Source organism: Bufo gargarizans, chromosome 1, assembly GCF_014858855.1.
Source record: "Bufo gargarizans isolate SCDJY-AF-19 chromosome 1, ASM1485885v1, whole genome shotgun sequence".
NCBI lineage: Eukaryota > Metazoa > Chordata > Amphibia > Anura > Bufonidae > Bufo > Bufo gargarizans.
The window spans coordinates 414,401,836-414,429,025 of NC_058080.1; the positions used below are offsets into that span (position 1 = coordinate 414,401,836).

Here is a 27,190-nt window from a genome sequence, read left to right on the forward strand (position 1 = left end):
TGCACTGCGTGAGGCAAGTGGTGGCCACACCAGATACTGACTGGTTTTCTGACCCCCTCCCCAGTAAGGCAAAACTGTGCACATTTCAGAGTGGGCAGTCTTTTATTGTGGGCAGTCTAAGGCACACCTGTGCAATATTCATGCTGTTTAATCGGCACCTTGATATGCCACACCTGTAAGGTGGGATGGATTATCTTGGCAAAGGAGAAGTGCTCACTAACACAGATTTAGACAGATTTGTGATCAATATTTGAGAGTAATGGGTCTTTTGTGTATGTAGAAAATGTTTCAGATCTTTGAGTTCAGCTCATGCAAAATGGGAGCAAAACTGAGAGTGTTGCGTTTATATTTTTGCTAAGGGTATATTAATAAAATCAAGCAAAAGCAGCACCAAATAAAGTCAAAAGTCAAAAAGGTCAAGAAAATCCCAAAATGGTATGGAGTGCCAGCAGATATGGATTCTGACAAAATCACCTGTTAAATATAGAAGAAATTCCATAGCGCCTCCTCATGGTGAAAGAAATTGTGTCCTTTATTCAGCGATGCAATGTTTCAGTCCACTTGCTGTCCCAGCAAGTGGACTGATATGTTGCATGGGTGAATAAAGGACACAATTTCTTTCACCATGAGGAGGTGCTATGGAATTATAAATATATATATATATATATATATATATATATATATATAACGCTTCTGGCTTTCTCCATCCACTTACCTCTGATTGAAAGTTTTTTTTTAATCTGAATTAGCAGCAGGGGTGGAGAAAATCCAGAGCTCATGAATATGGGGACTCATCATTATGCACTGCACAATTAGGCCTCATGCACACGGCTGTTGTGCGGCCGTTCCGTGCATTGGGGACCGCAATTGCAGTCCCCAATGCATGGGCAACATCCGTGCAGCAGGCCGAACCCATACAACTTGAATGGGTCCGTGGTCTGTCCGCACCGCAAAAAAATATGACATGTCATATTTATTTGCGGTGCGGAACAACGGAAAGAAACACCACGTAAGCACTCTGTAGTGCTTCCGGTGTTCCGTTCCGTGACTCCGTTCCTCATCTCTAGAATTGCAGACCCATTCAATTGAATGGGTCCGTATCAGTGATGCCTGGTGCACACGGCCGGCGGCTGTGGATTGGCGACCCACCGTTTGCGGACCGCAATACGGCCACAGCCGCCCAGCGGCCGTGTGCATGAGGCCATAAAGAAAGTGACCCAGTATTTTGCTAAGATCTGTCACTAGTTTATGCTACCATAAAACCAGTGACAGATTCCCTTTAAAGAAATGTCTTTTCTGCGTTCTACAAAAGCAGTGTTGGATGTCATGGCATTGACTAATATCTGTCTGACTCACATTACCTCCCTGTCATTCTCATGACCTTCACAGTCATATTTTTATAGCAATGACTGCAAATGATGGATCAATGTTTTGAATAGAGACGTAGAAAACTTCCTTAGTGTAATGAGAGTCCTACTGGCACTAGTTACATTGGATGGTGACGATTTCATGTTTTTGGGGATGACGTAAACAGGAATACACAGTTATATAGATAAATAAGACAGATAGATAGGTAGTAGGTAGATAGTAGTTAGATAGATAGTAGATAGTAGATAGATAGAGATAGACGATAGATAGGTAGATAGATAGGTAGATAGATAGATAGAGATAGACGATAGATAGCTTGATAGATAGATAGATAGTAGATAGATAGAGATAGACGATAGATAGCTTGATAGATAGATAGATAGATAGTAGATAGATAGAGATAGACGATAGATAGATAGATAGATAGATAGATAGATAGATAGATAGATAGTAGGTAGATAGATAGATAGAGATAGACGATAGATAGCTTGATAGATAGATAGATAGATAGATAGATAGTAGATAGAGATAGACGATAGATAGATAGATAGATAGATAGATAGATAGATAGATAGGTAGATAGATAGGTAGATAGATAGATAGAGATAGACGATAGATAGCTTGATAGATAGATAGATAGATAGATAGTAGGTAGATAGTAGTTAGATAGATAGATAGTAGATAGTAGATAGATAGAGATAGACGATAGCTAGCTAGATAGATAGGTAGATAGATAGATAGAGATAGACGATAGATAGCTTGATAGATAGATAGATAGATAGATAGATAGTAGATAGAGATAGACGATAGATAGATAGATAGTAGGTAGATAGATAGATAGAGATAGACGATAGATAGCTTGATAGATAGATAGATAGTAGATAGATAGAGATAGACGATAGATAGATAGATAGATAGTAGGTAGATAGATAGATAGATAGAGATAGACGATAGATAGCTTGATAGATAGATAGATAGTAGATAGAGATAGACGATAGATAGCTAGATAGATAGGTAGATAGATAGATAGATAGATAGATAGTAGATAGATAGAGATAGACGATAGATAGATAGATAGTAGATAGATAGAGATAGACGATAGATAGATAGTAGGTAGATAGATAGATATAGATAGTAGATAGATAGAGATAGACGATAGATAGCTAGATGGATAGTAGGTAGATAGAGATAGACGATAGACGATAGATAGATAGATAGATAGAGATAGACGATAGATAGCTTGATAGATAGATAGATAGATAGATAGATAGTAGATAGATAGAGATAGACGATAGATAGATAGATAGATAGATAGATAGATAGATAGATAGTAGGTAGATAGATAGATAGAGATAGACGATAGATAGCTTGATAGATAGATAGTAGATAGAGATAGACGATAGATAGCTAGATAGATAGGTAGATAGATAGGTAGATAGATAGATAGATAGATAGTAGATAGATAGAGATAGACGATAGATAGATAGTAGGTAGATAGATAGATATAGATAGTAGATAGACAGAGATAGACGATAGATCGATAGATAGATAGATAGATAGAGATAGACGATAGATAGCTTGATAGAGAGATATTTAACAGTTTTTTGAGGCGGACATGAGCATGTTATTTCTTACCATGTGCCACCCAGCCATGTTTACATTGGTCACAGGTTCTCAGATTAATCTTCCCGGGCTGGAAACATTCACATGTGCAATTTACAAGTGTACATCGGATGGCCTGCAGAGAAAAAAAGAAGAAAGGGTTTCATCGATCGTTGTCCATTTCACTATTTCTGCTCTTACAATATGCATGAGTTGTTGTGGCTTATGGAAAACACAGCGCAACCACATTGTTTGGAGGGACACAAAAGATGGAAAAAGTTCATTTCCGATGCAGCTCTACTGTACTTTATGGCTTACAAGACACAGAGACACTTAGCTTCTAGTGCCTGTGATACCATTAGACCTAATAAACAGGATGAGAAGGTCGCTTAAGAATATCCCAGGAAAGCATCCTCTTATAACAGAAGGTAGTATCAATGCAGAGCCTACTGGCTCCGAGTCTTCTACTACAGCACATAATCATATTTCATTTGTCAAAATCAAGTGCAGCTATCTGTGATAGGGATCAGCAATTCCACTCACTTAATGCCAGCGTGTGCTAGGAGATTTCACTGAAAGAAAATAGGTAAAATATTTGTACAGTTACATCATGCACCAGCCAACAATGATATAGATCAGGGATCAGCAACCTTCAGCACTCCAGATGCTGTATAACTACAACTCCCAGCATGCACATTTATTCTGCAGTTCTTGTAACTCCCATAGAAGTGAAAAGAGGATTCTGGGAGTTGGAGTGCCGGAGGTTGATGATCCCTGATATAGATAATATGGCTTTATGCATGTGTCATAGACAAGCAATGCCCACCTACATTCTCACAGTGTTGACCCAGAGATAAGAACTTAAAGGGGCTGTCCAGTTTCAAGCTAAAACGGAGCAATGGGGCAACAATGCATTAATTACCAATTAGATCCGGCAACGCCCATTCATACCAGACTTTGTTAACCTGGCTGTAGCGGTGATGTCATGTTGACCAAATGGGACCACTGTAGCCAATCACAGCCCACAGCAGTAAGTGGGGGCAGCACCACTAGATGCTGTATGGAGGCACATAGACCTGCTTACTATAGAAAGTGTCTCCCATATGGCACCATTATACGTAGATATTCTCCCCTAGGGGCATTGTTACACAATGTAACATCAGATAGGACATAACCTCAGGACATGGTATGATTCCGTCAGTAACGCCTATCCTCCTGTATTCATTTGGGGACTGTGGGAGAGATTTATAAAAACTGGTGTAAAGGAAAAATAGCTTGGATGTCCCTAGCAACCAATCAGATTCCACCTTTAATTTTCTAAAGGAGCTCTAAAAAATGAAAGGTGGAATCTGATTGGTGGCAACTAAGCCGGTTTTCCCTTTCACCAGCTTTGATAAATCTCCCCCTTAGTGACCAAGCAATTTTTTATTTTTTATTGTCACATTCCAAGAACTATAACCTTTATTTCCATCAATATAGTCATATGAGGACCTGTTTTTTGTGGAACATTTTGGGGTACATATAGCTTACTGGTTAACTTTTATTAAATTTTTCTGCTGGGATGGGACAAAACAGCAATGCTGCCACTGAGTTTTTACATTGTAAATTTTGCGACCTTCATTTTGCAGCATAAAAAAGCATAATAACTTTATTCTCTGGGTGCACTACAGGGATACCAAAAATAGATAGTTTTTTAATTGTCGCATATATGTTTTTGAATGGTTGCATCCCAAGTTTTTTACTTTTTGTTCTAGAAAGATGAGGTCTTAATTTTTGTGGAACGACTTGTAGTTTTCATTGGTACCTAACACTTTAAAATAGTTTTTTATTCAATTTTTTGTGCAAATATGCAAAAAAATACAATTCTGCCTGTTTTTTACAGGTGTTTACTGTGCGGGATAAGTTTTGTGATAATTATATTGTGCAGGACACAGCAATTACTAGTATTTGGGTGGGTTATTTTTGTAAAAATTCCACTTTTTATTTAATGGAAAAGGTTTATTTGTTTGTGATCTGGAGATTTTTTTTTTAAATAAAACTTCAACTCTACTTTTTACCACCCATTAGTCCCACAAGAGGACTTTGACATGTGATCCACTGATGTCTTCTGTGATACACTGTACTGCTTATGCAGTACACACTATTATATTGTCAGTATATCAGTAATACCTCATACAACCTGTGGACAAGTCTGGCACTGTTTTTAAAAGAAAGCAGGCATGTTTTACTGATGCTGAACAATCCCTCTAACAGCATTGCTATTGTGGTGATAGTGATACTGTCTACAATCCCGGGATATAGAACTGCCACAAACCTGCCATACTATAGATTGGAAGTGTAATAGTAATACAGTATGGAGATTATGCTCATCATTCTGGTTTGTTTGCTATCTTTATCCAGCGTGGCGGTAAATAAATCTCATCCTAGTACTGTTTTCTATATCCTGTGCAGTGCTACTGTTTAATACCAGTCGCCAGCATGGAATAAATGACACTGTCATCCACATACTTCCAGCAGCCCCCCTCCATCATGTAAACTGTTCAATCGTTCATTTTCCAAGCTATATAAGTATGTATTCCTGATTAACGGAAATAGTAATATGAAATATATTACCAATGACATCTGCTGATGAAGCAGGAATAATATATGTGTCTGTAGGTTAACAGTGAGGAAGAAAAGAGATCTTGCTGAAAGGTCCAGTTTCATGTTCAATAGTTTATTGACTTGATGATATATCATGTCTGCACTTGTCAGTAGTGGTGTCTTTCTTTAATATGTTCACTAATTAATGAACTCTGTAATTAATTGTGCTGCTGCTGCACCATGGCATGTTACGAAGCGACAGTCGGGTTCTGCTTATTAACCCTGTGTTGGGTATCAGAGATAGCACTGCTCTTTCTCTCCATTTAGAAAGAAAAGAATCAGATGATGTGCATTCCTAGTCTGTCTGTATCTATGTAATTATCATAGAAAACCATACAAACATGAGATAAAATATTAATGTTTTTTTATCAACTCCTCAACATTGAAATTGGAACATCAAGAAGGAAAAGTCATGGAATTAGATCAATAGACATGTTAATGTTATGAAAATGGTAAAAAAAATGAAAACAAATATCTTTATATCTTTATATTATTCAGTATCGAATATGAGCTCTACACAGCAGTAGACACAGTAGACACCCCTACACACCTTGACATGCTATCAGTGAGATTATTAATGGTTGTCTGGGGGAATGTTCTGCTTATTGGTTCTATGACAACGTAGAGCTTTTAGTGTACATGAAATGAAGACCAAAAGGGCTACCGTACATTATGCTACCCCATGCCTTTATCCTAGGAGTAGGATTGGTGTGACTATTCCTTGTGAAGGCTTTTTCATGGTGTTACCCATGTGGTCTCCAGACCAATCTCTGGCTATCATTGTGTCCGAGATAAAAGCGGGACTCATCACTGAGGAGGATAGACATCCATTCCAGCCTCCAATGACATCATACTGTGCACCATGATAGTAGGAGTGTTTTATTTCTCTGGATCAGGCACCCAATGGCAATTCCAAGGAAGTCAATTACCTTAAATATATATAGGGTATGTTCACATGCAGCAAATTTCTCAGTAAAATTTCAACAACCGTCCTACTCATTTGAATGGGACTTGCAGAAAACATTATAAATGCAGCAGAAACATTCATATGTACAGTATGGAGATATAATATACCATGCATGAACGTATCCTTAAGCTGGCCATACACATTATATTAGTGTCAGCTAACCCTGACAATTTCTTGAGGCCTCCTGATTCTCCCTCAGCATCAGATGTCGGGGGAGAAAAAAACAGGGCTGTTAGATTTCAACATGCCCATGCTTTTTGTTGTCAAGGAGATACGCTGCTACCAGAGGGCTTACGCTCTTCTCTTCATTGGGGATACATGCCTGCTCAACTGTGTGTATGAGGTTTCAGCAGAAATAGCCATTGACCGAACAAGTGTTTTGTCAGTAGCCTTCTAATGTGTCTGGCTTGCCTTAAAGCAGGGGTGTCCAACCTTGAGCTTACCAGCTGTTGAGAAACTAAAACTCCTATGCCTTGACAGGTTATGACTGTTGAAACATCCTAGTTCTGATACACCTGGAGAGCACCCACTACCTAGGAATTGATAGGAGCATCAGCCAATATCGGACACAAAAGTATGACACTGAAGAAGCTTTATTTGTTGCAAAACTTCATGCTTCCTGCTGCTTGACCTAAAACAAGCCTGTAAATCATAGGGAAGGATATAGATTTATGAGGTGAAATAAGGGTTACCCCAATAGAAATCTAAGAGATTGCTAGCAAAGCTGGCCTACAAGGTGAATTAGAGTGGATTCAAATGCAGGATATTTGGAACAAAAATACCACCTTAAGGGCTTATTCATACAGACAATAGAAAGCTTGTCCATGCTCCAGACAATGACCATGGAGGGTTTTTCAAATAGACCATACATCAGTGGCATCCATGTGCCATCCATTTTTCTTGCAGACCCATTCACCTAAGTAAATCAAAGAAGGATGATGCAACTGCCTCAGCATGGCCTATTCGTCCATTGGGAAAATCGCCCATGTGATATGTCCCATTGACATTAATGTGTCAGTGTTCAGCCCAGGTGCTGTCCATTCTATACTTGGACAGCACCCAGTCAAGAAAATCATCTGTATGAAAAGGGCCTTAATTTTCTAAAAGCAGAATTGACTAGATGCAATCACATTAATTAGATCAATTTTCCAACAGATCAGCCAGACCAGAGTCAATCACTGTCTAGCAAATACCAAAAATAGTTTGTATCATTATCACATAGGATTCCATACTGATTCTATGATGCCCTATAGTCTGCATAATATATGCATAGCAAAATAGCACAGCTACACATATAAATTATTTACCTCATAAATACATCAGCTCCATGCATATTCATTGGCTGAGACTGAAGGTCCCATACTGAGCACAAAAATCACATAATACATGATGATACCTAAAGTCAAAAGGATTGATTTCACCAATGTGAGTGCGACAGAGAATAGCAAAATGACATCTGTCGGATATGTAGGGCTATACCATTAGAGTATCCCAATATATTGTATTAGCTGCACATTTCCAGAATGCCATGGAGAAATGTAAGCGTATTAGAAACTTTTCAAATTGTATTAGTGAAGATAAATCCAGATATGAGATACAGTGGTAACACAATAGGGCATTTATAGGAATCGTAGCAGGTTTGCTCATGTGCACACATTTTCATGAAAAGTTTCATGTACAGAGTAGTATTCTCATGGATCGATTCCGCCCTCAATTAACTATACTGTACAGTTACTTTTTTTTTAAATTAAGATTCTCATTAATGACATGCTTTATTATTAATATTATATATCAAATCAACACCAATCTTTAAAAAACTTTCAAGTCCCCCCCAAAAAAAATGGTAGCAGCAAAAAAATTATAATAATAAAGTCTGTAAATCTATGGGATTTAGTAGATAGTAAAATTACATGTAACAAAAGGCCTATTTTAGAACATATTAAAAGGCAATTTCCGCTTTCACAATCAATGTCTTTTATGGTGCCCACTGCCAATGCATCTAAAATATAAAATTAACCAATTTTGGTAGGGTTGAAAGTGCTGATGAAAATACCTGTCTTGTGAAGATGTTGTTGGCGCTCCTGAGAAAATATACTTGTATTCTTTATGCAAATGACGACTTTGGAGCACTAAGGGGTATCTGTACCTCGCCTCTACAGTTATCCAGTGCTGGCCATGCCCCTCAGTACACTGAAGCCATAGTTAGCATAAAGAACATGTCTTTTTTTTTTTTTTTTTTTTTAAGAACCACCACTGCCAATTTTCACAAGATATGTATCAATTTACTCAGCAGGATCTATTCAACCAAGCCAGAGGCCTGGTTTAATAGGGTTGATCATGCTGATAGGTGCTCCTTATTTAACTGTCTTCTACCCTGTTTGTGAATACAACTTTGTGTTTCCATGGTTCCAGACTACAAACAACCTTTGCGTAGTCTGATCCCACAGCAATACCCCCTTCCATCGGACCCCTTATTTTTTTGGTAAAAAGTAAAAAGTACACCAAATGGAAGAGATAATGGGGGCAATTTATCAATAAATCTGTGCCAAAAAAGTGACGCAAATCCCTGAGCAGCTGAATGTGAGTCTCAGATGCCGCAATCAGCGCCTCCTCCACACAACAAAACGGGATTTGTGACAAAGTAATTCGTCACAAATTACATTTCTTGTCAAAATTCAGCAAAGCTTCCGAATCAAATTTTATGTCTACTCATAATGGCTGCATATGATCATACTTAAAATGGAAAAATAGGCTGATTGCAATTTTTTTTTGAGGCTATAGAAGGTTTCTCGAATACTGCAGCATCCTAATATGCCATTTGGAAGGGTTTCTATAGAATGATATAATGGCCCTCGATGTAAGAGTTAGACATTCTTCCTAACTGCTGCATGCATTTTTTCAGAACTTGCAGAAGGGCTCAGGGTCCCATAGCTATATCCCTGCCCTTGTTGATTTTCTGAGGAATGTGTATTATCTAGGTTTTTTTGGCATGAAGGGCAGCAGTTACCTTGTGACTATGAAGGATATACCAAAAAATGCTGATGACACAGACTCTTAAAGTGAATATGTTGCCAATATTTTTTTTTTTCTGCCAGTTAAAACCAGATAGTGACTTGTACCCTTTTTCTAATCTGTTTTTATTTTCTGGTTACAAATTTATTTATTCTATTTCACGAACATGATTATGGGGACAGTCATCTTGCCTGAGCTGTTCTTAGCATTTAGAAAGCATTTAAATAATTGCTTTACAGCAGCCCCATGGGCTATAGACACATTTACTTCTAAGGGAGAGTCTTCTAGGCATGCTCTGTAACCTGTGCAGAAGTCAATGTACAAGCAAGGAGTAAATAAGCTTTGACAATCACTTATTGTGAATGGAGAATCCTGTGTTATCTATACACAGAGGTGATATGTGTCATTCTAAACCTCCCTGTGATGATAAGGAGATAACTGCAGTAGAGTGATTTGTCCAGACCAAGAAGTTGCAACTATTTTTAGGCCTAGTGGCCAGTGCAAAAACTGCAGAATCTGGCTGTCTTACTGGGCTGTTCGGGCATATACTTCCTGTTTGATGCCACTACAGCCAATCGCTGGCAACAGCTGTGACCTGCTTCTCTTGTGTCATGTGACCTTTTTTCATAATGCAAGGGGAGCAGGTTACTACTGAGGGACGCAATTGGCTGCAGCAGTGTCAAACAGGATGTTAACATCCAGAGAGCCCAGTGGAGCAGTCAAGACAGGGGAGCCAGTTCTAGGAAGCAGGTAACTATGCTTCCCTTCACAAGTCTGCCTACCCCTACCCCCTTCAAACATGCACAACTCCTTTAATAATTAACTACACTTTACAAAACATTTTGATTAGTAATGAGTGAAGTTTTCAAAAATTCGATTCAGCTGCTATATCGAACTGCGAAAATAAATTCAATTCGTTACAAATCACTTCTAAATGAGTTCCATTTTATTGTATGGAGCGGGTGCAATGACGGGGAATGGCGATCACGTGGCCCCCCGGTCCAGATGCCGTGTTAAATGCTGATTGTGGCATCTGAGAGTCACAATGGCTTAACAGTTTCTGTTCTTAAAATAATAAGCCCTCTGATCATATCTGCATTCGACGCAGATTATGTCAGATTTGATGGGAAAGCCAGTGCTGCTTGCAACACAATTTTTCCTGTCATCCCAACAGATCCTATAAGTTCAAAAAGTTTGTGAGGCACTGGTTCTATTCACTGTGTGATGTGTTGTAGTTTTCATTATAAATCAAAACCTTGAAGAACATGTGAACAGGGCACATCTGAGTGGATGCTTAATTAAAGAGGTTGTCCTACAAAGGACAAGTGATAAATGTTTGATTGCTGGGGGTTCCATCAACAGGCCTTCCACCAATTACTAGCATAACGTTCCAAAGTCAGACGTTACTCCTTACTGTACAACTGCTGCAAAGGGGACTTTAAATAGAGAACAGCTCTATTCAATGTTCAAGGATTGATGGAAACTGTCAATTCTCCCCCAATGGCCATTAATTCCTTAACACTTAATCATGTACGTGTATGTAATTGTCATTAAGGGGTTGTATGCAGCAAGCTCACACAGAGTTTGATCCATACATGGTTGGTGGTGACGGCTGTAAAGTACATCAGACACCTGCTGGCAGTGACCGGCATGAGCAAGATTCCAATCCCAGTCATTTAACACCCCAGATGCCGCTGCAGCATCTTGTGAAGGTCCCCAGGCCTGTCATTGCTAATTGACTGAAAAGCTGTAGACTTCTCAGGCAGAATTCTATAGACTGCAATAGTATTATATTGCCGTCTATGGGACAAGCAATCAGAAGATCACACATTGAATTCTCCTAAAGAGGACCAAATATTTTTCCTCCGCGGGGCACACTGTAAAGAAAATGTAAATCTGTGATTAGTCACCTTGTCCCAGATTTTGGCTACCTTGTCCCTAAAAAGAAATGGAATAAAAATGACAAAAAATCATATGTAGCCCAAAATGACACCAATAAAAACTACAGTTTGCCCATCAAAAACATGCTGATACAGGTCTGTAGAGTTAAACATTAAAAAGTTATGGGTGTGAGAAAAATGGCAATGCTAAGACATTTTTTAAAGGTTAAAAAAATAAATAAGCCCTTATATGGCTATGTGAATGAAAAATTTATAAAGTTGTGGAAGGTAGAATAGAAAAAACAAAAACGCAAAAACTAAAAATGAGCCTAGTCCTTCAGGGGTTAAAACTAAGGTAATATTCTTCTAAAATAAAATTTTTAAAGGACTATGCAGAGCTTCTCCAGTGCTTTGCAATACTACTGCAATTAAATATCTGCTCTCTGAGAGCAATCATTGCTCAAATATTATGATAAGGAAAGAACAGAAATTAGATTTAAATTTTAGCACCAGGAGACTTGGGTCTTGGAAAAGACTGGTTCGTTCTAACAGGTCCCTAAATAGAAAGAGAAATATATTCTTCATTGTGTTCTCTAAAGAATGCTTTTTCTACACATAGACTTATCCTATAATGCTCTCCCTGTTGGGCATAATGCCTTAGTTTAAAGACAAACACTAGGGCAATGAAAAAACATTACCACATTTACAGTGAGCAAAAACTCCCAGTAGTACAGTGAAATTTTAATACATTTCAACTTATCTCTTTTACTAATAGGGAGAGAACAAACCCTGCAGGAATTTGTTCTGCAAACTGGTAATTATAGGCTTTTTTTTTTTTTTTTCTATTTTTTTCCTTTTTTTTTCTTTCTACAATACATATGTAAAAACAGAAATGAGCCATTCCTGCTTCTTTAGTCTGTTCTTTTGATGTTGGCTACAATAGAAAATTTAAGGAAAAATACAATGAAAAGGCTTCCTTTTATGCAAAAGCATCTTTCAGCTCTGTGCAGTACACTCGACGGCAACTGTTTTCATTCTTTTTCTTTCCCCAGCTAACAAGTTCAGCTTTATCAGTAGGCTCTTCAATTCCTTCAGCCCCTGATTCTGAGCAGCTCTTATACAAATCACATGAATTATGATAAGAACCATATTAAAATATTGTCGTGTCACTTATTTCTTCTCTCTAAAGCAATATAGTACATCGTTTTCTTTTCTCTAGAAGAGCCAAGTGATGAACATACTGTATAGAATCAAGCCTAGAATTAAGCATTCAAGGGATGTAGGTCAACAGAAAACTAAAAAATTCAACTCTTAAAATCTAAAGCTGGGCCCTAGTGCAAAAAAAATAGTCAACACGTTCCTCACTGCTATGTCTCCACATCGAGTGCTATATGTTTAATGATCCATAATGATCCTTTACTGAAAAACAAGTCGGTTTCTTATGGAGTTCTATCCAAGCACCATTAGAAAATTTCATGTCAGTCCACCGCGGACATTGTTTGGCTCCATTTTAGGAGAGGAAAAAAAGCAAAAAAAGTCCTCCACTTAAGAGGTAAGAGATTTTTCAACCTTTCTATTTTTCTGCTCATAACTAGGTGACATACAGTTGTGGCACCAAGACACAATATAGAAACTTTGTTGTCCTACAAGCTGTTCTATCAACTTGCTCTTGCTCACACTCTGGAGGACCTCAACTCTCCATTATAACATGATCAGTAAACCATCGAATGGCCAGCATGTAGTGTTGCATATTATGGTATGACCATAAAAAACGTCCAGGTGAAAGGCTGAGGTTCCAAGAGTTGGAGCTGTGTTAATCACAAGGCAGTCGCTAGAAGTTATCTTGATAGGACAACCCCTTATAACTTATATGTGGTGATGCAGATTTGATGGAAATACAATATAATACAATGAAAATAAGTGGTTAGTTACGAGGATAAAAGATAGCGCTTGTAAGTCTTATCCTGCGTTAGATGCCATTTCCAGCCTTTGGAGCTAGTCTGTGCCTTTTGTTCAGCATGCTGGTTTAATTAATATCCGCCACTTGAAGCCTTATCAAAGCTCTCGGCAGGACTCTGCTCATTGTCGCTAACTAGAGACTTATCATTTACTAAACAGGTTGTGAAATATCCAGCAGAAAGAAGCTGTCAGGCTGACACTTCTATCTCACTTTACTTATTTTTAAACCCACACTTGTAATTATGGTATCCTGCTATTCATTCACCAAATGCTTGCAAGGAAAACACGTGTTGTTAACAGACTGAACTTTAGCAAGCTGTTAGCACACTCCGCACACTCGCAGAGACATGATGAGAGCTGCTGTTTAATTATGAGGGAGAGCAAACTCATAGGACTGACGTATTACATTTAAAACTGTCATTTATTCACTGGCTGTTGCTGTCTTGGCAGTCGTAAATCTAAAGGGTCAACTATGTCCAAAGACAGGAAGTTGAACTCCTTGGAACCCAGCTTTATATAAGCGGCAATGTAATGTGCAGTGACACCGTAGAGTGGCACACAGAGTTCCTCTAGGTTCATATTAGGGCCCGGTAGGAACTTTATGTGCCTATATATATTGGCCTCATGAATATAGTACCATTCTAATATGGATAAAATTGGGGGAATAAGGAAAACTCTATGGTTCATCATGGCCCACATATTCATGTTCTACAGCCAAAGAAGAAGAACCCTTCAAAGCACCACTCCATTTATGTGGCTAGGAGCTCCATTTCATAGGTAAAAACACAGAACAAGCCACAGCCACGAAATCATTCTCAGGATCGATTAAATTCCCTGCGGTCAGATCCCCACCGATCATAAAATGACAACGTATTTCAGTCACATGCCATGACCTTCCTTAATGAGAATTTTTCTTTAATAATATCTTTTGGTGTACTTTCTTTTTCTTTTAACCTTTACTTTCATGAAGACCACTGCTGGTTATATAGAAGACAGTTGTTTGCTATGTCCTGTATTAGTGTCAGATATCATACCTAATGCCAATGATAGAGTATAGTTGCAGAATAAGTAAATATGGATACACTCAGGCACTTCATATTCCTTCCTTCTGAAACATACCAACAACATAAAGTAAGTGAACAAGGAGAAGGCAGCGCTCCAAAAAAGTCTACGTTTTATTCACCCAACTTGGACTTTTTTGGAGCGCTGCCTTCTCCTTGTTCACTTATCGTCTGGTGAGGATTTGGATTCTTCCTCTGTGGAGGCATGCACGCATCTTTTATTAATTTATTGTTATTTTTTCCTATATTTTGTGCAGTGCCGCTCTGACTGTGTATTTGTGCTGAACAACATAAAGTAAATATCTGATCTCACTCAATAAATTACAGTGTGTCAAAGAAAACAAAAAAGAAATGATTTTGTTGCTAAACACTCTTACTCGACAAATCGTCTAGTCTTGATTTGTGACTGTAAGATGAAAGAAATCCTTATTCACACTTAGTTCCATATTTTCTTCCTGGAGAGGACTAAACAGTCAGTTAAAAAAAATTGAATAGTGAAAGACCAGATTCATTTGTATTTACTATTTCACTCACAGACTGCATATTTTAGCTTTGGATACGAATAAAATCTTGTTCTTGGCTTCTCACCATTCTGTGGCTAGTTTAGTGAAAAGAAAAAGGAAAAAGTCTGGTAGCGGTAACTGGTTTACTAACTGTTCTCTAGTTTGCTTCAATCCTCTCATGGCTAGTGCACAGTCTAAGAGCCAGTTAGGCCATTTCTTCACTGTTTTCATTTTGTAAATTCACTTTGTGCTGTTTTATTTTATTTTGCTTTACTGCAGAGCGTGTGGACCCACTGTACTGACCAATTGGTTTGACTGTGAGCTAACTCTAAGGACGTTATCCTGGCAATCCCCTTGGTATTTACCACTTAACACCAGTAGAGGCATCTGAACTTTGCTGCAGGGGAGCTACCAGGCAGCTGGCTCCTAAGATAATCCCATATGGTTTCCTGCTGACCCACCATGGTCAGGGCAGACGGAGTACTAGCATAACCAGAAGACAGATCTAAGGAGCAGGGGGCTAAGGAGCAACAAGAGGAATAGGCAAAGGTCAGGGCAGATGGCATGGAGTCAGAGTTGGTTGTCAGACAGGAGTTCATTACACAGATAGTCAAATAGGATATAGCACCTTCGCTGGTATACTAAATAACTAATCTCAGGCATCTTCCACCTAGAGAAGGTGCCTTAAATACTCACTAATGTCCAGCCATTGGCAGGAGGTAACTTGGACGCATGTGTTGGCCCTAGTGACAGGCTTGGAGGCCTTTACTAGTTATAGCCTGGTCATGGCCTGCAGAAGATACATGGAACGCTGGTGGCCATGAACAGAAGAGAGGGATGAGTAACATGGCACCCATGCCTGCCAAGGAAATCAAGCCAGCTGTAGGCATGGCCACAATTGTAAAAAATGTAAAGGAATTTCTTTGGTAGGTTTTGATAATTTTTATTTATTGTATTTTAGAGATTTAAAGGGGTTGTCCCATGATGAATGTTAAAGATGTTTCATCTTTTACATTCATCATGGGACAACCCCTTTAAATGTCTAAAATACAATAAATAAAAATGATCAAAACCTACCAGAGAAATTCCTTAATTTTATTTTACAATTGTGGCCGTGCCTACAGCTGGCCTGATTTCCTTGGCAGGAAACCATATAGTACATGACAATCTCTGATCAGGCAGCTGAAATCCAGCCTAACTAATATTTATCACCCCAAACATCTACCCTCTATACACAATAACTAGTTGTCTGGCCTCTCCTAAATTATCAGGTTCAACCAACATACATCTTAGGCTACTTTCACACTTGCGTTTAGGTGCGGATCCGTCTGGTATCTACACAGACGGATCCGCACCTATAATGCAAACGCTGGTATCCGTTCAGAACGGATCCATCTGCATTACTCTGTCAAAAAAAGTCTGTCTAAGTGTAAGTCAAACGGATCCGTCCTGACTTACATTGAAAGTCAATAGTGGACTGATCCATTTACAATTGCACCATATCATATGTCAATGTAAACGGATCCGTCCCCATTGACTTACATTGTAAATCAGGACGGATCCGTTTGGCTCCGCATCGCCCTGTGGACACCATAACGCTGCAAGCAGCGTTTTGGTGTCCGCCTCCAGAGTGGAATGGAGTCGGAATGGAGCCAAACTGTTGCATTCTGAACAGATCCTTATCTATTCAGAATGCATTGGGGCTGAACTGATCCGTTTGGGGCCGCTTGTGAGAGCCTTGAAACGGATCTCACAGGCGAACCTAGAAACGGCAGTGTGAAAATAGCCTAAGATGTATAACCAGCTTGAGGCTCTGTAAGGCTCTGCATGAGCTTTATATTTTAAAGATCAGACTTATTTGATCTTATAGGAAGCAAGGTGACTAAGGCCTCTTTCACACTTGCGTTGTCCGGATCCGGCGTGTACTCCACTTGCCAGAATTACACGCCGGATCCGGAAAAACGCAAGTGAACTGAAAGCATTTGAAGACGGATCCGTCTTCAAAATGCTTTCAGTGTTACTATGGCACCCAGGACGCTATTAAAGTCCTGGTTGCCATAGTAGTAGTGGGGAGCGGGGGAGCGGTATACTTACAGTCCGTGCGGCTCCCGGGGCGCTCCAGAATGACGTGCCATGCGATCACGTCATCCATGCACGTGGGACGCCCTGACGTCACTCTGGAGCGCCCCGGGAGCCGCACGGACTGTAAGTATACTGCTTCCCCGCTCCCCACTACACTTTACCATGGCTGCCAGGACTTTAGCGTCCCGGCAGCCATGGTAACCATTCAGAAAAAGCTAAACGCCTTTCAATGGGCATTCATTCCGGATCCGGCCTTGCGGCAAGTGTTTAGGATTATTGGCCGGAGCAAAAAGTGCAGCATGCTGCGGTATTTTCTCCGGCCAAAAAACGTTCCGGTCCGGAACTGAAGACATCCCGATGCATCCTGAACGGATTTCTCTCCATTCAGAATGCATGAGGATAATCCTGATCAGGATTCTTCCGGCATAGAGCCCCGACGACAGAACTCTATGCCGGAAGAAAAGAACGCAAGTGTGAAAGAGCCCTTAGTGGTTAGCAGTGATGCTTTTGCAAGACTTGGGTCTTAGGTTTGAATCTGACCAAGTAAAACATGTATTTGTATGTTCTCCCCTTGATTGTGTGGGTTTTCTCTGGGTACTCCGGTTTCCTCCCACTCTAAAGACATACTGATAGGAAATTTACATTGTGAGTTCCATTGGGGATATTAAATGATAATGGGGGGTCATTTATTATGCGCTCCTAGGCCATAAATTGTCATAAAAAAGATGCAACCTACCGATTTGCAACTTTGTGATCCCTTGTGTGCCTAAATTTAGATGCCCATGGTGTTTCAACTTCACCCTTGCCCCTAGGGAGTGGTGACGGCATGATGTAGGTGGGGTCATATTCACTGTTATCTAAGCCAGTTTCCTGGAGCTAGGAGCTGGTACAGATTTCAATCTAGGCACCCGGACTAAGGAGGGTGTGTCTAATTTATGATGAGGGGTGTGCCTCCTAATAAATTAAAGAGGTTTCCCGAGACTTTATAACTAATGACCTATCCTCAGGCTAGGTCATCAGTATCTGATCAATGAGGGTCCAACACCCAGGACTCTACCATCGATCGGTACCTTTTTTAAAAAGCTGATTGGCAGGCTGCCCCCACCGATCAGATAATAATAACCTATCTTGTGGATAGGTCATCAGTTATATAGTTTTGTAAAACCCTTTTAAGTCCATCTCCGAGGCAAAGGTCTTTGGTAAATGATCCTCTGTAAAGCACTGTGAAATATGTGCAAATAATAAAAAATTAAGAAGGGCCCAATCTCTTCCTATGCACTATATATATGGCTCCTGCATGTAACCAAAATATGTTTGTATGTACAAGGCAAGAGCAATGTACAGTTAATGTCTATGGTTGAATCTGAACTAAGAATAAGGCCAGAGTGGAGGGAGATTTCAGTGTTTGATATCTGAAATCTGTTGTATATCAGGCAGCTTCACCTTTTTCTACATAGAATTCGTTTATGTATAGAATGCCTGTAAAGCCTTGCCAGACTATTGTATAGATGAGGTTTTGTGCCAAAGCTTTTAGAATAGGCATGAGTTCATCTCATCCCAAACTGAACTTTCCTGTCAGATGTTGGGCTGCTAAACATCAAATTAATCTTGCACTCCTCCAGAGACCGCTGTGGCTGTTATTGTACCAGCGTACGCCTGCCACAATTTTCTATGTCTGCTAAAAACATTTTCCATAACTTATTACTCTTGATTAAACTGAGAGGTAACCACCTTGGATATAATCATGTTATTTATAAAATTGCCTCAGTCTGTTAAGCAAGCAGCAAAAATTACCATTATGTTATGTGAAACAGAAAACACCTTTTTTGACAAGACATTTGTTTAATCCATACAAGCCTATTGTGTTTGATTGAAAATCGCATTGCAGTTTTAGGGAAACTCTGTTTAATGCTAATATAAGAAAATTATATAACTGTCAGTTCCATAGGATATGCTATAATTGATAGGTGCTGGTCCCTCCTCCTCGGAGACCCACACCTATGTCAATAGCAGGCTCCGTTTCATGGCTGCTATGAATAGAGAGGTGGCCTTAAATGGACATCCTGAGCATATGCAATAAATATCCAGATGAACATATCCCTTAAGGGCTATGTAAACCTTTGGGGGCAATTTGTTGTGATTTAATTTTACTCATTTTGGGCTAAAAATCTTTTTTTACAATCGGTCTTTATTAAAAATATTGAGCCCCTTTCTTGCAGCTTTGAGATTCTCTAGTAGCAGGATCAGTGTTTTTACTGTGTTCCATCACGCAGCTGAACTGATGACTCCTTATCTCTGATCTTATTATAAACACTCATTATAGCTCAATTCATATCTTACTGATAAGAATGTGGGTTAAATAAGTATTTTGAGCTACTAGTAATTTAGAGATAAGGGTTAATAGATGACTGGCAAAAAGTGAAAGTAGGATTTGCAGAGCTATGCAAACAGTTAACCCTTTGTGACAGAACAGCTGAATATGTTTAATAAAGTCCAACAAAAAATATTTTTTTAGCCTAAATGACTATAATGCAATAATAAAAAAAATTACCCCAAAGATTTGCATAGCCTTTAAAGGCTGGCTTTACATTAGCATATTCAGTGTGAGAAATATACTCTGTGTGTCAGAGTGAATGCTGCTCCTAAGACATGGATCCATCGCATTATAATAATATATAATGCTGCTTGTTCCTGTCTGATCTCAACTGATTTGAATGAATTGTACTCATATAATGCCATGAGTATAATTTATTAAAGTTGAGATCATGCAGGAAAACACAGCATTATACATCATTATAATGCAATGGGTCCATGTCATAGGAGTAGCATTCAGGATGGGAAATACCTCTGATACTCTGAGCATATTTCTCGCACTGAATATACTTGTTTGAAATTTGTCTTAAAGAGTCACTGCACTTTCACACAAGTAAATTTTAATGAATAGACTGGTAGAAATTGCATATAAATCACTTTATCTAAAAAACCTGCCCACATCCACATCATCTAAAAAGCCAAAAGTCATGGCCACTAGGGGTCTAACTTCCACATAATTTGTTATCCACTACCTGTTGTCAGGCCAGATCCTCCCCAAGTAACAGAGCGACAGAAGATGGCAGAGTGGAAGTGTGTGTGTGTGGGGGGGGGTAGTCAGAGCTATCTGAGATCCTGAGCCTGATAACAGAATTGTTTCTATACTGCTTCTGAAAATCACAGGAGCGCCCTGCCTTTCTATAAGTCTGATCTCCCCCCTGCTTATCTGTTCTGTGAGCTCAGGAGCTGAAAACAATCATAGTGGGAAGTAAGGTAAAAGACATCATAGCAGAACACTGCTGGTTTCACAGAGATTCCACAGAAAGGAGACATCCTCTGCTTCTGAGAGAAATGCATCTAGCTGAGCAGTCAAAAAAGGGAATAGTTAGACTGAAAAAGACATTAGGGAAGCCCAAAAAAGATCTATTCCTTCAAAGTTATAATTGTACAATAAAGCAGAGTGAATTTGCTAACTGGTCTTCCTTAATTGCATTTCTTATGCTACTTTCACATTTCCATTCGATGTCAATGGGGACAAAGCTGATCAGGATGCAGAAGTATGCATCCGTTACGTTTCATTGTGTTTTGGTGCCGGACACAAATCAACTGCAAGCTGTGGTTTTGTGTCCGGTTTGCGGAACCGAATAAACTAGAGCAGGCATGAAAATCAATGTAAGTCAATGGTTCCAGATCGTTTTTTTTATATAAAAAAACTGGATCTGGCACCCATTGACTTACAATGATTTTCAAGCCACATCCAATTTGGTTAGTTTTGATTTAATACAACCGGATCCAGCCAAAACTGATGTATTAAATCACGGATCTGTTTAATTCCGGTCTTGAGATTCTCCAAACTTGAGTTAACAACGCAGATGTATAAGCAGCCTTACCAAAAAGTTTCTGGAATAAAATTGTGCTATTAAAGTGAACACAACCTAAAAATATAACAAATATTTGTATACAGAGTAATTCAGAGGTGTACATAAGGCCTTTCTAGATCAGATAGTGAGGAGTGCATTTTTGTGTGTAGTGATATACATTTATTAGGAAAGTACTAAGCAGGTATTTATCTTTATGGTTACACAACAGAGCTGAGAAAACACTACAATTCTTGGGAAAACCCATCCTTTGTAAAGTCCTCTGGGTCAGAGCAGCCAATTCTTAATGAAACACTTGGATGTTCTGTGGGATTGCAGTACATCTGGAATCCTTGTGTCCCCTCATGTTCAGCCTTAATGAAGATATTATACACAACATTCTGAGGTTAGCACTGGTTCGTGGGAGTGACGGGTGGCTGATTTCAGCTTGATGACCAAAATGCTTATGCAGTCTCCCATACACATGATATATAGTTCTAAAAGTTAAAATTTGTGTCAGCATTTTCTGGAAAGATAAAAAATATTCCCCCTAAAGTTGAATGTGTCAGTCATGTGCACAAGCAGTAATATAGTAGGAGTGCTGAGCACACTGAAATAGCACAGGATGCCCATGGTTGACTACAACCACAATAATGGGTGCATATATAGGTCATTTATTACATATGTGAATAATCATGGGAACTTCATGAGCACATACCCTGAGCATGAAGAGAAAAGTGCAGTACACTGTCTCCTTATGGGAGGTTAAAGGAATATATCTATCTCAGACACTGATTATATTTTACTATGATATGCCATCAATATACCCCGTGAGTGAAGGAGAGAGCTCTGTGCATGCATGGTCGCTTCTCCATCCACTGCTATGGTTCTGTTGGTAATAGCCGGGCCAGTGCTTGGCTATTTTCAGAATTCCCATAGTGGTGGAGGGTGGTCACACTTGTGCAGTGCGCTCTCCTTCACTTCAGGATATCCATTCTGAAGGGAGGGGCGGTACTCAGAGGTGGGACTTGCACATCATATCTTAACAATATACTATCAATGTCTGAGATGTTAAGTTTTTGATCGTGTAAGACACACCAATACTGATTTGTGATGGGCTTTTGCATTCAGAGCACTGTCTAAAGACTATTAAACAACCACTTCAGTCAAAGTGGCCAACATCTACTAATGTGAATGGACCTACAATTGGCATGATTTGGCACATTTCAGTTTAGAGAATATTTCTGTGCCTAGTCCAAAAATGATTATGGCTTGATTTGAAAGGGGTGTGTCTTTTTAGAAAAAGGACAAGTCCTAAAATTCAAGAAGTTGCACCAAAACTGCCCACAATTCTGATGTAAAATTCTGTTTCAAAGTGAGCTAATCAATAATTAGCATAGAGTTATACAAAACTGACTAGTCCTGTTTCATCTATTGTGCACTTCAGTGATGAAACTCTCAGGTCTAGACAGCCTTCTACAGGATAGGTAAATCTGTCTCATTGTGTTATGGCTAGTGCTGGGCTTGAGGAGTCTGTGCATGGCTAAAAGATATCAAAGAAGAAATGAGAATCATTGTCTCCTGCACTAGGCAAAACAGTGTAAAGCTTGATTTAGAGTAAACAGAAAAAACTATGCACTAGCAGAATGCAGATTGCTGAAAATAGCCGTCTGCACACAACTGATGGAATCACAGTGCAACAGTGCGGAATTTATCCATGGCCCTTCAAGTTTTTACAATAAAAGATAGCCCACATTTGTAGAAGAGGTAATCTGACAAATAAGTTTGAATTATGCAGCATGTCAATTTATACAGAAGATTTCTCTTGTGGCTTTCACCCTTTGCAATGGAGCGGGTGAAATTTGCTGGCTTTTCCATGGCAAAAACCACATGTTATAGGGTTTTGTTGCGGTTTGCTGGATTTCCATTTACTTGTGAACCCAGCCTAAGACTGTCAGGGGTATATGTGGGCAAGTCTTAGCTAGGCTTTCTTTCACCCAAGGCAAAGGTTTAGTGTGCTGCCCTAGACCTATACTGGCCAGGATAAAGTCTTTGTTGGTGTCCTTGATGATGCCCCGCCTGCAACACATGCCCTGTTTGCCCACCCTCCAGCTACCTCCCATGGGTGGATACTGCTTTTTATACTCTCTGTTCACACTCCTCAATAAGTATGTAATGGAACAGCTATTCATGCACTTCCCAAATGTTTTAGAATGGGCTTACCAGACATGCATCTTTAGTTCACATTAGCTTAAAAAGTCTTTGCATGAAGCTTTTAGTACAGAAAATCTACAAATCATTGTATACCAGAGACAATTACTAGAAGTCATTGTGCGGTAGAGACACCAGACAGAGGTTTTGAAAGTATATGTAATTATTGTGTGCTTATTAAACAGATATTAAGACGGCGGTGTCAAGGGAAGTGTTTTCTGAATGAGGCGACACTTTCTTCAATGCCTCCCCCGTCTCCTGTCACTGGTTTTAGCCAGGCTCACAGAATGAATTCCTAATGATCTAATATGCCCATGACTCGGCCAGCAGATTAGCACATGATTCGCTCAAGTAAAAGGATTACTGCTGCCTGGGCTTGAAGATATTAACACTTTTTGTCATGTGGAACATTCATAAAAAAAAAAAAGAAAAGGTCTTTGCACAAAACGTTTAAGTTAAAAAAGCCGGTGGAATGAAGGTGATCAGGTGCTGACCTCTGCCTCAGTGCACATTTTAGTACGTACGCTTAGCTTTTCCTATTCAGATTGTAAAACCACTTCCAGGATATTTTATTGGTCTTGATATAAAGCAGTGACAACCAATGTGCACGCTATACAACTCACTGCCACCAAACCCAGGAAGCAAAGGGTGCAAGTTCACCATTATATAGATTGACCATCCATGGAAAACACAATAGAATGGCATTACATTGATCTATCTAAGGGTTCACTTTCAAGTTATTAGTTGATACATTAGAAACGTTTAATAAAAATATTAACTTCAAGTTCAAATTTAGGCTAATGCAAGGTAACTTTAATTTTAAGCCCTAGCTCATTAGGGACATAAAGGAAATATCTACAGCAATAGTCCTAGATACAAAACTAATCAAGACTGGGAAGGTCTACTGTAGGCTCTTCCAGGCTCTCACACAACACTAAGACCCATGGTTCCAACAGGAGACAACAACTTTAGATATGCATTTGATGACAATCTTGCCACTAGGAGCTACATCGTAAAAGTAAAAATAAAAGGAAAATTAAACCTGATTATCATGTCATACATGTGCAATTATACATTAAAGTGTAATTAAAAGTGTATGTACACATGTTCTGCCGAGACACGGGGTAAATTTACTAACATTCGCGTTTCGCACAAAAGAATGTTGGAGTAAAATCACATGCCTCTTGATAGATTTGGGGCATCTTCACCTATCCTAAATAGCAGATTTGCATGATTAGTGACATGTTCTGGCTTTAATATTAATAAATCTGTCTAAAAGTCCAAGACCATCCCCTCTCTGATAAACCACTAGCACTTTTTCAACTTTTGCCAAGCATGCTGTAACAGGTGTACAAGTTGTAACTTTTTTCACAAATGTCAACTTATTTTATAACAAACAAATGCTGCAAAGCTGTTAATACATTCCCTTCATAGGGTGGGCCCTAAGAATCATTTTATATGTTCACAGTCCATATTTAAAAAAAATCACAGTATTGTAAAGAAATATGCAATTTTTTATGTTTTCCCGAAATTCAAGAACTGATGTATGCTATTAAGTGAATAGAATTTTTATAGTTGCTTTTAGCAGAAATAATGAAGACCACACTTGTAGTAAATGATTTATAAAGTCCTTACAATACCAGCTATTGAACAGCTCTGTAAACCATAGCAAGCTAACAATGTGTATATCCATACGTATTTATACAGGTTTCACTCTATACCTCTGTGACCTATTAAAAACCTTGAACAGTATGGCAACCTAAACATCTTATTTCTTCATCCAAGAAGTTTGGATTCCTCCAGGGTGTACGGATATGGAAGCATACGGAGCTAGCACACGATGAAATCATTTGGGCTGCATAAAGGTGGATAACATACTGGGCTCATTATAGACTTGCCTAAAATCTCATTGTTATCTGTTAACAATGTGCATAACACTGTGTTATAGAATATATCTGCAGTAAATATTAAAAAGAACACCCTAATTTCAGTGAGAAAGTATGAAATAAATGTAATTATCAGGAAGTAAGTATGAACTAACACAATTTACAGGGCTTCTAGAAACTTAGATATTGATGATTTATCCTCAAGAGAGAAAGACCCATACATTATACTTCTCTAAGTGAGAAATACCATCAACCTCTCCTTCCAAAAGGACAAAAATATTGAGTGTCTTAAGAAAAAATTGTCATGGTAGGCTTTGTGGCAGGGTCTTGGGGGATACTTTTTCTCATTACGGGAAACCATCTAGTATGCATGAGGAGTATTGCTGATCTGGGAAACAGATATACAAATTAGCATATCTTACTTCTACTGGCATTGGATGGGCTTAGCGTTTTTCCTTGCTATTTTATTTTTTCTATCTTTTAGTAAGATTTTTTTTTTTTATATATATCTTTCCAAGAAACCTAATGTTATGCAAATTGGCTCTCTTGTATGAAATAGCACTGACTGAACAGTTCTAGGCTACCACCAGGGGAAAGTCTTATTATGAAAGATCATTGATTGAACAGTCCAAGTCTACCACCAGTGGAAAATTGCTGGACCCTCTTTTCTCCAAATAGGAGAGCATTTGTATCAGGCCTAGGATAACATGTGCCAGAAATGTCTACCAACCGAATACTCTATTAAAATATGCACATCTTTTCGACAATATCCTCACAGTCAAAAAGTAAGCACATCAAATGTTAACCCTCTATCTTTACCTCTTTATAGGTAATGAAATCACTACCTAAAAATAGGGCTCAGCAGAAATAGAGCATTCATCATAATAAGTCTGAATTTACACACATTTTACATTGAACAGGTAGTTTGACATCCTACGCTCAGGTCAAATTATTTTTTTCTTCTTTAACCACAGAAAACCTTTAAGCAATGCACAGGGTGGTCCAAGCTGAAATTTAAGACTTGACATGGTTTGTTTGCCTGGATTATTCCAAACCTGTTTTACTTTAGTTGATTTCCCCCCTTTTAATTCATGAAGCAGTATAACAGAGCTCAATGTGAAGGTATTTCGAGACATTTAGGACTTTTTTCAAGGTCAGCAGGCACTTAGCACTTCCTCCATAAAATCGCTTCCATCCTCTCTTAACCTAGTTTACGATAACACTTTTTGTCTATTATACAGTATGACTTTTTCATAAGTGAAGTGTGCCTTATCAGTGATGCGCACACTCACGTGAGAGGGCATAGATGTCATCTTTTCATGTAGCTGTTTAAGTGGGAAATTAACTCATGATGTCGGAGAAACATTAACTTTCTTAAAGAGGATCTGTCACCTCTTCTGAAAAGTCTTAGTAAGTACCTGCATTCCCAAGTAATAACATTTCTGGAACATCTATTTCTATGACTCTCTGCTGTGTAATTTTTTGATTATTCGTGCAAGAAGTTAATTCTAGCAATGATGGCTGTTACCAGTTGGGTCGTGTCCCATCAGTCTGCCACTGGCAGACCTTGATCAGATAATGTCAGACTGTTCAAGGACGCACCCCCAACTGGTAACACCCATCTGGGTCTTCACTGCAAACTGCTAGTAATTCATTCATAACTTTTAGCAGGAATAATAGGATTCATAAGAGTCATAAGATTAGATGCTCCAGAATTATTATAGAATAAAGGGCTTTCCAGGATCAGAAAAACGCCTGTGGACAGGTTTGGTGCTGTTTTCCAAAATAAGCAGCCATATTTTTCTGATCCTGGAATTTGCTTTAAGGTTAGTGTGACACATGGAGGCATTTTCCCAGCTTTTGATATTTTTTTACAGTGTTTTTAATATCAGCTGTATAATTTTTTCATTTTAAAGCATGTTATATGTAACATATAGTCAAATCTATATACTGTATGTATCCTGAGATCTCAGGATTGCAAATCAGTAAGCTATATCTATAGTAATACAGTTATATATCCACATTACTGATAAGAACAGCACTGTGTGTAAATGCAACTGCTTAGTACAATGTCTGTGTCTACGTACATACATTATTTTCATGGATACATTCTTTAGGATATAAAGGAA

At 38.8% G+C, this 27,190-nt stretch overlaps 1 protein-coding gene across 1 annotated transcript in view; it reads right to left on the minus strand.

Moving 5' to 3' along the window:
• Positions 1 to 27,190, minus strand: part of BNC2 (basonuclin 2) — a 282,287-nt gene that overhangs the window by 145,760 nt on the left and 109,337 nt on the right. Inside the window, 1 exon segment of the mRNA XM_044271566.1 lies at positions 3,004 to 3,106. Within this exon segment, the coding sequence (XP_044127501.1) occupies positions 3,004 to 3,106 (103 nt within the window).